This window comes from Bos taurus, chromosome 6 (assembly GCF_002263795.3).
Source record: "Bos taurus isolate L1 Dominette 01449 registration number 42190680 breed Hereford chromosome 6, ARS-UCD2.0, whole genome shotgun sequence".
Taxonomy (NCBI): Eukaryota; Metazoa; Chordata; class Mammalia; order Artiodactyla; family Bovidae; genus Bos; species Bos taurus.
This window is the reverse complement of record NC_037333.1, coordinates 90,856,957-90,869,166: the sequence shown is the minus strand read 5'-3', so window position 1 is coordinate 90,869,166 and position 12,210 is coordinate 90,856,957. Positions and strand designations below refer to the sequence as shown.

Genomic DNA, 12,210 nt, shown 5'->3' with positions numbered 1-12,210 from the left:
TAAACTAACAAAAGTAAATGAAATGACAAGGGAATTGGGAAACTGGTATATCTACACACTGATGAAGATATTACAAAATCAGTCCAGTCTTACTGTCAGATTGTTTCAAAAGATATAAAAATGTTTTTAATCTTTGTGTCTAAGCTTCTAAAGAAAGAAAATATCCCAAGAAAGTAAAATCTCTGAAAAAAATAAGAGTACCCCTATTATATCTTCTTCCACTTTACTGACTACGCTAAAGCCTTTGACTGTGTGGATCACAACAAACATCTCTTGAAAATTCTTCAAGAGATGGGAATACCAGACCACTTTACCTGCCTCCTGAGAAATCTGTATGCAGGTCAAGAAGCAACAGTTAGAACCAGACATGGCATAACAGACTGGTTCCAAATTGGGAAAGAAGTATGTCAAGGCTGTATATTGTCACCCTGCTTATCTAACTTACATGCAGAGTATATCATGCAAAATGCTGAGCTGGAAGAAGCACAAGCTGGAATCAAGACTAGAGGGAGAAATAGCAATTACCTCAGATATGCAGATGATACCACCCTTATGGCAGAAAGCAAAGAGGAATTGAACAGCCTCTTGCTGAAGGTGAAAGAAGAGAGTAAAAAAGCTGGTTTAAAACTCAACATTCAGAAAACTAAGATCATGGCATCTGGTCCCATCACTTTATGGCAAATAGATGGGGAAACAATGCAAACAGTGACCGACTTTATTTTCTTGGACTCCAAAACCACTGCAGATGGTGACTGCAGCCATGAAATTAAAAGACGCTTGCTCCTTGGAAGAAAAGCTATGACCAACCTAGACAGCATATTAAAAAGCAGAGACATTACTTTGCTGACAAAAGTCTGTACAGTCAAAAGGTTTTTCCACTAGCCATGTATGGATGTGAGAGTTGGACCATAAAGAAAGCTGAATGCTGAAGAATTGATGCCTTTGAACTGTGGTGCTGGAGAAGATTCTTGAGAGTCCCTTGGACAACAAGGAGATCAAGCCAGTCAACCCTAAAGGAAATCAGTCCTGAATATTCATTGGAAGGACTGACGCTGAAACTCCAATACTTTGGCCACCTGATGCAAAGAATTAACTCATTGGAAAAGACCCTGATGGTGGGAAAGATTGAAGGCAGGAGAAGGGGATGACAGAGGATGAGATGGTTGGATGGCATCACCGACTTAGTGGACATGAGTTTGAGCAAGCTCCAGGAGTTGGTGATTGACAGGGGAGCCTGGCGTGCTGCAGTCCATGAGGTCGCAAAGAGTTGGACGTGACTGAACTGATTACAGAAACAACAGAAACTGCTCAGTCCAGCACGGAGAATAAACAGACTACAAATAAAAGGAAGCATTTTAAATCGTATAAACTACATAGATACTGGGAAATGTTTACGTAAAATGATATTGTTTAGTGACAAGAGTCAGATGTAGACATAGGTGTATGTGTGTGTGCATGTGTTTGTGAATGTTCTCATGTCACTTCCTTGGTAAAATCCTTCAACTTGTCCTCACCACAAGGATTTACAAGGGCCTTCATCCTCTAGATCCTGCTACATTTCTAGCCTCATTGCTCGCCACTCCCCTGTTATCACTCTACCCTTCACCCTTATCAAAGTTCTTGAAGTTTTTCCAGTTTCTAAAACTTAGCATACTTTTTCATGCCTCCCACCTTCTCTGAGTAACTAATTCCAACCAAAGCTCTCTTCCAGACCTAATTTAAACAACTGTGATTTGAAGCCATGAGCCAAAGTTGTGACCTTCTCTGCACTTCCAATAACTTGTGTACAACGCTTTATCGTACCACTTCTGCAGTAATTGCTAGTTTATATGCTGCTTTCTTTCACTAAACTGAGTTCTTTAAGGGCAGAGATTATTGTTCATATTTATGTCCTAGAATAATCATAAAAGCTTGATGAAATAAACGATGAACAGCAAACGAAGGGTTTCCAAGAACACGGACTGTTTTCCTCTTCTAAAGTTACTTAGATAAGCAATCTTAATGTCAATCACTTCAAAGAAATATGGTTATTTTAAACAAAGATATTTTCTTCCTTTTCAGGATAACTTTTTTTCAAGTCACACAGCAGCTTCAACCACTGTGGTTATGTTTCAGCAGACTATAAGCTGACTTGCCAAAAGTCATAGAGCAAAAATGTTATGTTATTGCCAGCATTCATCTGCAGCTGTCCTTTAAATGATGCACTTACATTCCATCTCAAGACAATTTATTCACATATTTAATCCAGTCCGTAAACTTTAGATAAAACATATAAACAGGAGGCCAGATGTTAAGATCATTAAAGGAAGAACGTGTTCCTTTCTGTTAACCTGAGAATGCAGACAGGACTTGAATCCCACCACAGCCCCCACCGACTATGATGTGCTTGCAGGCATACTATAATATTTTAAAAGGAATGACTCCCTGCATAGGGAGGAAAGGAAAAATCAGAACGCTAAGTAGGGGCTGCAGAGACTTTCAAGAAATAAACTCTTTTCAAGTAAGCATCCTTTAATAGCTGCTGAGAGGAGGGGAAGTCCACACTGAGAGAAATTCAAAAAGGCCTGGGGAGTTTCACTATGAGAGAAACCTGCTTCTGCTTTCAAAGTAAAAGGGAAGACTCAGATTTTCACTCCGGCACGGTCACACTGGGCATATAATTAAACAGACCACACTGACCCCATAACCAAACAGGCGGAAGTGGGAGGCGGGCAAGCACATGTGAAGACAAAACGCTGCTCTGCTCGGGAGGCTGACACAGCACTTGGTTCCCCCTGCACCCTCCTCCCCCCGGGGACAGGAACTGGAGGTTTTTTCCGACTCAAAAGAGGTTAAAACTCTATCCAAAGGGAAACTGGGAATTATCTATTGGTTTCGAAGGCTTTGAAAATCCTTGGCTCCCTTCCCAAGGCTGTGAGAACTGCCAGAAAGGTCCTCTTCTGGGTTTCTGTTTCTCCTAAATACCCCATCGAGCCATAAATGCCGCTTCGCTGGGGTTTTTCGGTCAGAAACATGTTTTCTTACAAAATTTTCGGGACAATTTCCCACAGGAGGCCTGGGAAACAAGGGAGGTACGGGCCTACTCTGAGGGCGGGGAGTCCAGCCCTCAGGCCAAACACGTTAAAGCCCCGGAGAAAGTTTATCACCTCCGGATAAAAAAATACGACATAGCATCGAGTGACTCCTCACTGACCCCAACGCCCCCTCCTCTTGTTCAGAAGTCTTCTGTCCCAGTCACCAAGGCCCAAGGCCGAACGACCCTCCTAGGCTTTCGCCCCATGACCAGGCCCCTCCGAGGCCAACGTTCCCTGCGGCCTCAGCCGAAGCCACGCGCTGAAGCTGCAAACCCGACCCCACTCCCGGCGTCCGCCGGGGAAGCGCGGCCCCCTCGGGTTGGAAGAGGGGGACACAATCGGGGACAGGGCAGAGATCCGAGGCGCACGACCACTACCTTTCCTCTCGACGGGCCTCTCGGCAGGGAGCAGCGGAGGTAGCAGAAACACCCAACACGGCCACGAGCGGCGCAAGATGCTTCCCCACAGAAGGTTCTGGAAGCTGAATGGCTGGGCATGCGCAGTGCGCTCACGCTTGTAGAGCCCGGCTGCACCTCGCAGGCAGGCGCAGGACGCAGCCGGGGCCAGAGCCTCAGTTTGCTCTCAGGTTCCTTCGCAGCTGCGCGCTGGTTAACTGAATGCCTACGGGCACTGTGCTCGACACCGCACTCAGGTGTGGGCCCTCGCAAGCCTTCCTTGTTCTAGTGGTGGTGCATGTTAAATCGCTTCAGTGGTGTCTGACTCTTTGAGACGCTATGGACTGGAGTCCAGGCTCATCTGTCCGTGAGATTCTCCTGTCAAGAATACTGGAGTGGGTTGCTATGCCTTCCTCCAGGGGATCTTCCTGACCCAGGATTTGAACCCGCCTCTTTTAGTCTCCTGCATTGGCAAGCCGGTTCTTTACCACTAATGCCATGTGGGAAGAGAGATGTTAAGCATAAGATGGCTGATAACGTATTAATAACATTGCCTTGCATGGCATTTGAATGAGAAGAGGCACGTAGTGCCATGAAATGGCATGGTGGGGGACCCGACCAAGTCTGGAGATCAGGGAAGTCTCCCCGGGGGAAATGCCAACCTGAGAATCTAAGGTAGGTAAGCAGTAGGGTAGGGAGGTAGGTTAGGTACACATGCCAGGCAGGGAACAGCATGAGTAAAAGCCGTGTGATAGGAAAGGAGCATCGCCCCTCTGAGGAAATGAAGGAAGAAAAGGAGAGCTGATGGAGTAGAGAGTGATGCAAGCAGAGACTTGAAGGTGGGCATGGGCAGACCATTCTGGGCCTTGATCTTTATTCTAAGAAGTTTCCACATAACTTTCTTTGCTAGAAAAAAAATGGTCACTGTCTCTGTGATATTTTGCAGTTGAAATTCCTTGTTGCCATTCATTTCACCAGCCTGTGAGATCAGTAACAGTTTTCTCAGCTGAGGGAAGTGAAGCTCACAGACTTTGTCACATATACTCAAGTAGCAAAGCTGGGACCAGAACCCAGCTCCACCCTACCCATGTCACAGTTGTTACCAAAATTAAGCAAAACCAAATGAATAAGCTGTGTCAAAGTTCACGACAAGTTTTCTTCAAAAAGAATTCTTAACATTGTATTTAAGCATAATAATCCGTCTAGAAACCAGTTCCAACATGTGCATCATGTAACAGAAAATGCTGGTATCTGTTCCCCTCACACTCTGCAGCATGCATTCTCAATGTGGGGGAGGAAGGGTTGCCCTCAAGGGGACAATAATCGGTTCTTGGGGTGCTAAAAATTCCTAGATATTACAATAACTCGTGGCCTGATAAAGAATCTGCCTGAAATGCAGGAGACCCAGGTTTCGATTCCTGGATAAGGAAGAACCCCCCCGAGAAGGGAATAGCTACCCACTCCAGTATTCTCACCTGGAGAATTCCATGGACAGAGGAGTCTGGCGGGCTACAGTCCGTGGAGTCACAATGAGCCGGACAGGACTGAGCAACTAGCACTTTCACTTTCAATTAGTAATGTCGAGCTTTATACATGTGTTTATTGGCCATTTTTTATCTTCTTTAGAGAAATGTTTATTCAAGTCTGCACATTTTTCAGTCAGGCTATTTGGATTTTGTTGTAGAAGTTGTTATATATATAAACTCCTTATCAGGTGTATGATTTGCAGTTATTTGCTCCCATTCCATAGGTTGTTTTTTCACCCTGTTGATTATTTTCTTTGATACACAGAGGTTTTTAAGTTCAATGTAGTACCAATTGTCTGTTTTCAAATAATCCATTATTCTAATTAATCTAACCATTAAAAAATAATAATAATACCTAGCAGAAATCACATAAAAACAAAATGAACTTACCAAAGTAGACAATTACCTAGTCCCTGAGTTAAGATGCCTTTAATGTATTTTGATAGTTTAAGATTGTTGGGTAGGCATTATTAGAAAAAAAAAATATGGCCATATATTATACATAAAGATATTCTACAAATAGCAAGAAAATTTGAAGAGTGTTTTACTTATCTGGACTTTCATGTTTTCCATCTGGAAACATTTCCAACCCTTCTTGTATAATTTTATTATATTCATTATATAACTTGTCCCTCATCCAGGTGAGCCGCTGTGTGTGCTGAAGGCTGCTAATGCTGATGGTTTCACATCTCTTACTATAAACTACCCATTTATGTGAAATGGAAAGAAATAAAATATGCAGAAATTCCCTTGGATAGGAGAGTAGGGTTTCCCCTAGCACAATTAAGTTTGTGGCCAGTTTAGCTGGATCAGCTAAGACCACCAGCCAATCAGATTTTAGGAGGGAAATGGATTCCTAAATAAATATGATTTCAAAGAGCATGTTCTCTAAAGACTTTCTCGGGCTTAAAATCTAATAAAAGAGTGACTCAGTAGAACAAACACAGGAGTGATTTCACCCTACCAATATGAAGAAAAGTGCTCCTCTCTTTTTGGGTATCATCTTCCTGACTCTGACTGGAGTTCAAGGTAAGGGATTATAAATTATATTAAGTTGGTAAAGTCAGAGATGTAAATTGCTATAAAAGCCTTTTGACTTGCATTGCTTTGCATGCATCAGAAAGTGATGTGAGTCACTTGTGGGCAGTTATCCAAAGTTCATATCTTGCATAGACCTGCCAGGTCAAATACAAATCTTCTCAGTCTACATGTGTGAATTCCTGGCATGCAGTAGGTGTTCAGTAAATGTTTGTTGAACTGTTTGGTAATGAGATGGGAGACTTTGTCTCCTCAATAATTTTTGCCACCCTGACAGTTTGTTGATAAGTATGTCTGTGATTAACCAATTAAGTATCTGATAATCAGAGAGGTTGTTCCTCAGGAACAACCTTTACTACCTTTGTTATTTGTGGCAAATTAATGAGCTTTTCTGCTTCTAATGTGGCTCAGAGGGTAAAGCGTCTGCCTGAAATGCAGGAGACCTGGGTTCGATCATTGGGTGGGGAAGATCCCCTGGAGAAGGAAATGGCAACCCACTCCAGTATTCTTGCCTGGAAAATCCCATGGACGGAGGAGCCTGGTAGGCTACAGTCCATGGGGTTGCAAAGAGTCGGACTTTACAACTCTTTTGCAACTTCACTCTTTCTTTCTTCCTTCCTTCCTTCCTTCCTTTCTTTCTAATGAGCTTTTCTAGACTTCAGTTCCCTCAGCTGTAAAATGGAGATTGTATAACTATGCTTTTTCTACCTACTACTAAATGAAAAAATTAAGGAATGAAAATAGTGTAAAGAGTTTTTGAAAGTTTAAAGCACTACTGAAAACCAAGGCAGTAGTGAAGATTAGGATTAGTGGTAATTAGTTACTATAAATAGACCTTTTTATTGAAACTAACACCAACTTCATTACACTAAGGTCAGATTAAAAATGGCTTTGGGAGGTGTTTGAGAAGCTATGATCTGCATAGCACACATGAATTAGGTATACATGTATCTGACCTATGATAGGCATTTATTGAATATTTTTAAAATCACTTTTCCTAAGGTTGTAAAATATGATATCAAGTGGAAGTGTTAGTCCCTCAGTCATGTCCAACTCTTTGAGACCCGATGGACTGTAGCCCGCCAGGCTCTTCTGTCCATGGGATTCTCCCAGTAAGAAGAACCCTTGGAGAAGGGAATGGCTACCCACTTCAGTATTCTTGCCTGGAGAATCCCATGGATATAACACCAAGGAGATAACACCTACTTCAAAATCTTGTGGTAATGATTGAAAGACACTCAGTAGATGATAGTAATAATCATTACTAAGTCAAATGTATCATTTTGGTGGATCACCAAAATGAAGACATATATTTCAATTGATGTTTTCTACCCTTTGTTTTTCCCTTAGGAGTTCCAGCAATAAGGAATGGACGCTGTTCCTGCATCAACACCAGCCAAGGGATGATCCATCCAAAATCCTTAAAGGACCTTAAACAATTTGCTCCAAGCCCTTCTTGTGAGAAAACTGAAATCATGTAAGTAAAAACTCATTCAACACATATCCAGCATTAAATTTAATGTGAGTACTACCCTGGGAATACTTGCCCATTCAGACACTTAAAATGCAGATGGTTGCCCCTCCGTAAATCTGGTATACTTCTTTCTTTTCTTCTTGAAAAAATAAGCAATTTCTGGTAGAGATAAGGAACCAAGGATGATATATTACCAAAGTATTATGTGTTCATTGAAGAAAATGTTTAATGTAAATTACCCAAAAGAAGAAATTAAAAATTCTCTAAATTCTACCATCCAGTTATTCTCTTGGTATATATACACACTTTTGCTTTGTGTGTACATATATAGATACAAAACATATATGTACATATACATATATTTATATACACAATATATGTACACAAAAACAAAATCATATACCATATACATTTTTGTAAGCTGCTTTTTTCATTGGCTCTATATCATGAACTTTTCTTCATGTCATTAAGTCTTGTGTAATAACATCATTTTTGCTAATAATGTCATTTTTAATAACCAAATTTTATTCTATTATATGCACGTACCATAATGTATATGACCAAACCTAAATGTAGGTCAATTTTTTTGCTATTAAAAATAGTTACTGTATCAATATTATTTAATTCTCTCCTATATTAATATTTTTCTAGAGATTAGAATTGGTAGGTTAAAGATGTGTGTGTTATTCACTCAGTCGTGTCTGAGTCTTTGTGACCCCAGGGACAGTACCCCACTAGGCTCCTCTGCCCATGAAATTCTCCAGGCAAGAATACTGGAGAACTAGGGATCTTCCTGACCTGGGCTGCCGCATTGCAGGAGAATTCTTTACCATCTGAGATACAGGGAGCCTAGAATTCCAGGCTAGGTTAAAGATATGCATATTTTAAATTTTTTTGAAGCCTAAATCAAGGATGATGTATAGAATGACTCCTTTTATTCTTAGATTAGTCAGAAATTAAAGAAAAAAGTCGTTAAATTATTCCTGGGGAGTCTGATGGAATTTTAAAAATTCAACCAGTCCATTAATCTTGTCTTAGGAAAACATTTTATTATGTTTTAAGTTGTTTTACTAGAAAATTTAGTAAAATTCATGCTCATTTTCCTTGTTTGGGAGGAAAGTAGATATATTCACAACTTTTCTATTTTATGTTTTCATTTAAACATAAATAGCTTTTTCCAGCATAACAGAACCAATATTATCTTTAGATATAAGTTCTCCCATTGCATACATCTGTTGGATTTTTTAAATTTAGGGTTATGTGCTATCCTAGAAATGTATCTAAGTCCCCCCAGTCACTTAAAAAAATGAAAAGGCAGGAAAAAGACCGAAGTCCCAGATGCTACAAATATATTTTAATTGGGGAATTGAATTCTGTGGATAAGAGAAAGCATTTGAATCATTAAAAGTAAAACAAAAAAAAACTTGTTGCTGTTTCTTTGGTAGTGCTACAATGAAGAATGGGAATGAAGCCTGCCTAAACCCAGATTTACCAGAAGTAAAAGAACTGATTAAAGAGTGGGAGAAACAGGTGGGTGAAAAAGAAACAAAATTTTCTTTCTTTTAGAAATTAACTTTGGAAGTCAAAGAATTATGGAGTGCCTTTAAGGTTACATTTTTCATTCATGTTATTGTGCTACCATTTTTTTCCCCTACAATGTGGAATTGTATTCCTGCTTATGGTATCACTTGTCTGTCTCTTCCACTAGAATGTGTGTTCCATGTGGGTAGGGAGCTTGTCTTTCTTATCCAATATAGTACATACATATTGAATGGTAGATCGCGAGGATAGGGAATTCCCTGGTGGCCCAGTGGTTAGGACTCAACACTTTCACTGCCAGGGCCCAGGTTCAATCCCTGGTCAGGGAACTATCTCATAGCATAGCCAAAAAACAACAACAAAAAAAAGGTAATGAGATAAAGTCCCTTCCTGCTGTAGCAGATTCTCTGACAATTAATTATAGTACAACATGGAAAATATAAAATAAAGGTATGTACAAGAATCTTGAAGATAATAGAGAAAAGAGTAATTAACTTTGCCAAAGGAGTGGGGACAAGAAGGTGTTAAGGAAGACTTTTCATATCAGGTGATTTGATTTGGATCTTGAAGGATAAGTAGTTCACTGGGAGGGTAAGGACAGCATGTAAAAAAAAGACTAGAATCATAAGAGAGCTCACTGTGCTCAGGGAACCTTAATTAATATGGCTTGAGTTTGTGTGGAGGGAGTGAAGGGACTGAGGTAGAAAAGTAGACCAGGACAAAGCCAGAGGAATCCTGTTTGAAATGTTGAGGGGTTAAGTTCGAAGAGGGCCACAGCATATGTAGATAGGAACTTGTTTCTGGACTCTGACAGAGGAGCAGTTCTGGCACATACCAGCTGTGCAACTTTGGCCAAGTCACCCACTCCAAGCCTCCATCTCCTTGTCTGTAAAAATTGGATGATAATCCAACCTCTCAGAAAACAATAGTCATTCAGTCGTGTCTGACTCTTTGCAACCCCATGGACTGTAGCCCGCCAGGCGCCTCTGTCCATGGAATTTTTCAGGCAAGAATACTGGAGTGGGTTGCCACTTCCTACTCCAGGGGATCTTCCCAACCCAGAGACTGAACCCAGGTCTCTTGCATCTCCTGCATTGGCAGGCAGATTCTTTACCACTGTGCCACCTGGGAAGCCCCACAGTTGGTAGAGGTTGGTCATAAGCAAGGTTGGAGTGGGGGTAGCCAAGAAAATGGGCAAAAGAAAACCAGTTAGAAGGCTATTGCTTCTTCATCGAAATAACTGAAATAGAATCAAAGGAGCCTCTCTGAGAGTGATGCAACTTTAAACTGGTTATGAGGATGAATAAAGACCACAGTCTGGAGAGTCCAAATATAATATAAGGAAGGAAAAATGGTAAGATAGAGAAACACTAACCCCCCGGTTTGTTTGTTTGTTTGTTTGTTTTTGCTGTCTCCTCACAGGTCAACCAAAAGAAAAAGCAAAGGAAAGGGAAAAAATATAAAAAAACCAAGAAAGTTCCAAAAGTTAAAAGATCTCAACGTCCTTCTCAAAAGAAGACTACATGAGCTCCCACTTCACCAACCACTATCTTGTGTTAAAACAGGTTCTTTTTAACTAACTGAAATAATTCCTGAAAGGGATGGCATCTTAATACAAAAGCTTGTTGATCTGACTAGAAAATTTAAAACATTATTGTGTAATTGTAATTAAATCTAGAAAATCGCTTTTCAAAATCCAAATGTGAACAGTTGTTAGAGGCTATAGTTTGTCTTTGTTCTTCCACCTCCGACCTCTGAATTTCCTCATACTTAAGCCCACAGTCTTAGCAACACCCACATCTGGACAAATGTCCTCACAGCTACGGCCCACACACAGCAGCTGCCCGGGAGAGCAGCTGCAGGCTTCCCAGGCCTCCAGAGAATATCCTGAGGCCCAGGTCAGCAGGCCCCCAGCCTGGCAGCGTGCTGGCAAGCAAAGCAGTTTGGTGTCGAGCTGGGCCTTGCCAAGCTGCTGTATTTGCATCAGCCTGTGGGCCTCATATACAGTGTATCTGAGAGATTCATGCCGGTTATTTCTCTTGGGGGTGGGGGTGCGTCACCACTGAAGACCCCTAGCACTTGGCTTTCAGAACCTTCCATCTGGTGTTGAGGCCGTGTGACTCCATCTCGCCTGCCCACGCTGACCGCTTCATTCCTTCCTGTTCCCTTTGCTTCAGTCAAGCCAGCTCCTCACCATCCTCCCACGGTTCAGTGTCCACCCCCTCTACCACACAGGTCACATCCTGCCTCACCTGGGTCTACAGCTTTCTCACTCTTCCCCCAACAGCCCATGGAAATATCTCCTTCCCCTCACACATACTCACTTGATCCAGTCTTCAAGGGTCATTTTCATCCTGCCTCGGCAACAGAATCTTTCCACTTGGATTTTTTTAAGACTCCTATTTCACTGGTGTTCAACACCATACAGGTGAGCACTTCATTGCTTTCTAACTATTTTTTCACTTGTTCATTTTAATTCTCCAACAAGATTGTCAGCTCCTTGAGGGCAGGGGGCACAGTTTATTTCCCTGAATCTGCCACCATGCCTAATATACTGTGGAACTAGGTTTTGAATCATTTCCTAATTGCAGTTGTTACAGGTAGGAGGACAATAGACCTCCTCAAAGCAGGAGGAGTTAATTGGCTACTCCATGTAGTCTAACCCTGGTAACATCTTTTATTCATTATCTTCAGGCCGTTATCACTTCAAGGACTGAGGGTGATGCAACATCCTTGTTTTTTTTCTTTTTTCTTTTTTGAGTGTGTGTTATACAGCTTTAATCCTGGTCACTGCAGCTTCTCAGCACAGTAAGAAATATTGCACATGATCAACATGTTTTGTTCTGGGGATGCATCTTTGTTTTATTGTGACAGGATGTTAACTTGGCCTCTCCAACGGATAAGAAGGAAACATTTAAATCATTTGTGGATATTCTAAACTGTTTTTAATTAAATATACAGGATACCTGGAATCATAGAATCTTAACAATGGAAAGGCACTTTGGAGACCAACCAGTGTCTAACCTTTTCCCACAGAATATAAAAATTCCTTCAGTACCGTTCTTAACAAGCCTCAGTTTTCCAAGATCTGACAAGAAAGTCACCAAGATCCTTCTGAAAACCCATTTTAGATAAATGTGAATTTCACTGTCAGTTTAACTTGT

General features: G+C 41.2%; 2 protein-coding genes across 11 annotated transcripts in view; one reads left to right on the top strand and one right to left on the bottom strand.

Moving 5' to 3' along the window:
- ART3 (ADP-ribosyltransferase 3 (inactive)) overlaps positions 1 to 4,990 on the bottom strand; it is a 143,819-nt gene extending 138,829 nt beyond the window's left edge. For 2 of the 10 annotated variants that reach the window (XM_059887388.1, XM_024993074.2), the window contains exon 1: positions 3,452 to 3,540. Coding sequence is in view for 5 of the 10 variants with exons in the window: in XM_059887384.1 (XP_059743367.1) it covers positions 3,452 to 3,571 (120 nt within the window). In the remaining 5 variants the exon portion in view is untranslated. 10 annotated transcript variants of the gene reach the window in all.
- Positions 4,991 to 5,941: 951 nt separating this feature from the next.
- CXCL9 (C-X-C motif chemokine ligand 9) lies at positions 5,942 to 10,587 on the top strand. The gene is made up of 4 exons (NM_001113172.1): positions 5,942 to 6,024; positions 7,384 to 7,510; positions 8,953 to 9,037; positions 10,469 to 10,587. Exons 1-4 carry the CDS (start codon positions 5,964 to 5,966, stop codon positions 10,571 to 10,573), a joined length of 378 nt encoding a protein of 125 aa, NP_001106643.1. The 5' UTR covers positions 5,942 to 5,963; the 3' UTR covers positions 10,574 to 10,587.
- The last annotated feature ends 1,623 nt before the right edge of the window (positions 10,588 to 12,210 follow it).

Excerpts from the sequence above, each read along its gene's own strand:
- CXCL9 (NM_001113172.1), top strand. The coding sequence starts at position 5,964 with ATGAAGAAAAGTGCTCCTCTCTTTTTGGGTATCATCTTCCTGACTCTG. Across the intron at positions 6,025-7,383 it reads GACTCTGACTGGAGTTCAAG|GAGTTCCAGCAATAAGGAAT; the intron begins GTAAGGGATTAT and ends TTTTTCCCTTAG. Across the intron at positions 9,038-10,468 it reads TTAAAGAGTGGGAGAAACAG|GTCAACCAAAAGAAAAAGCA; the intron begins GTGGGTGAAAAA and ends GTCTCCTCACAG.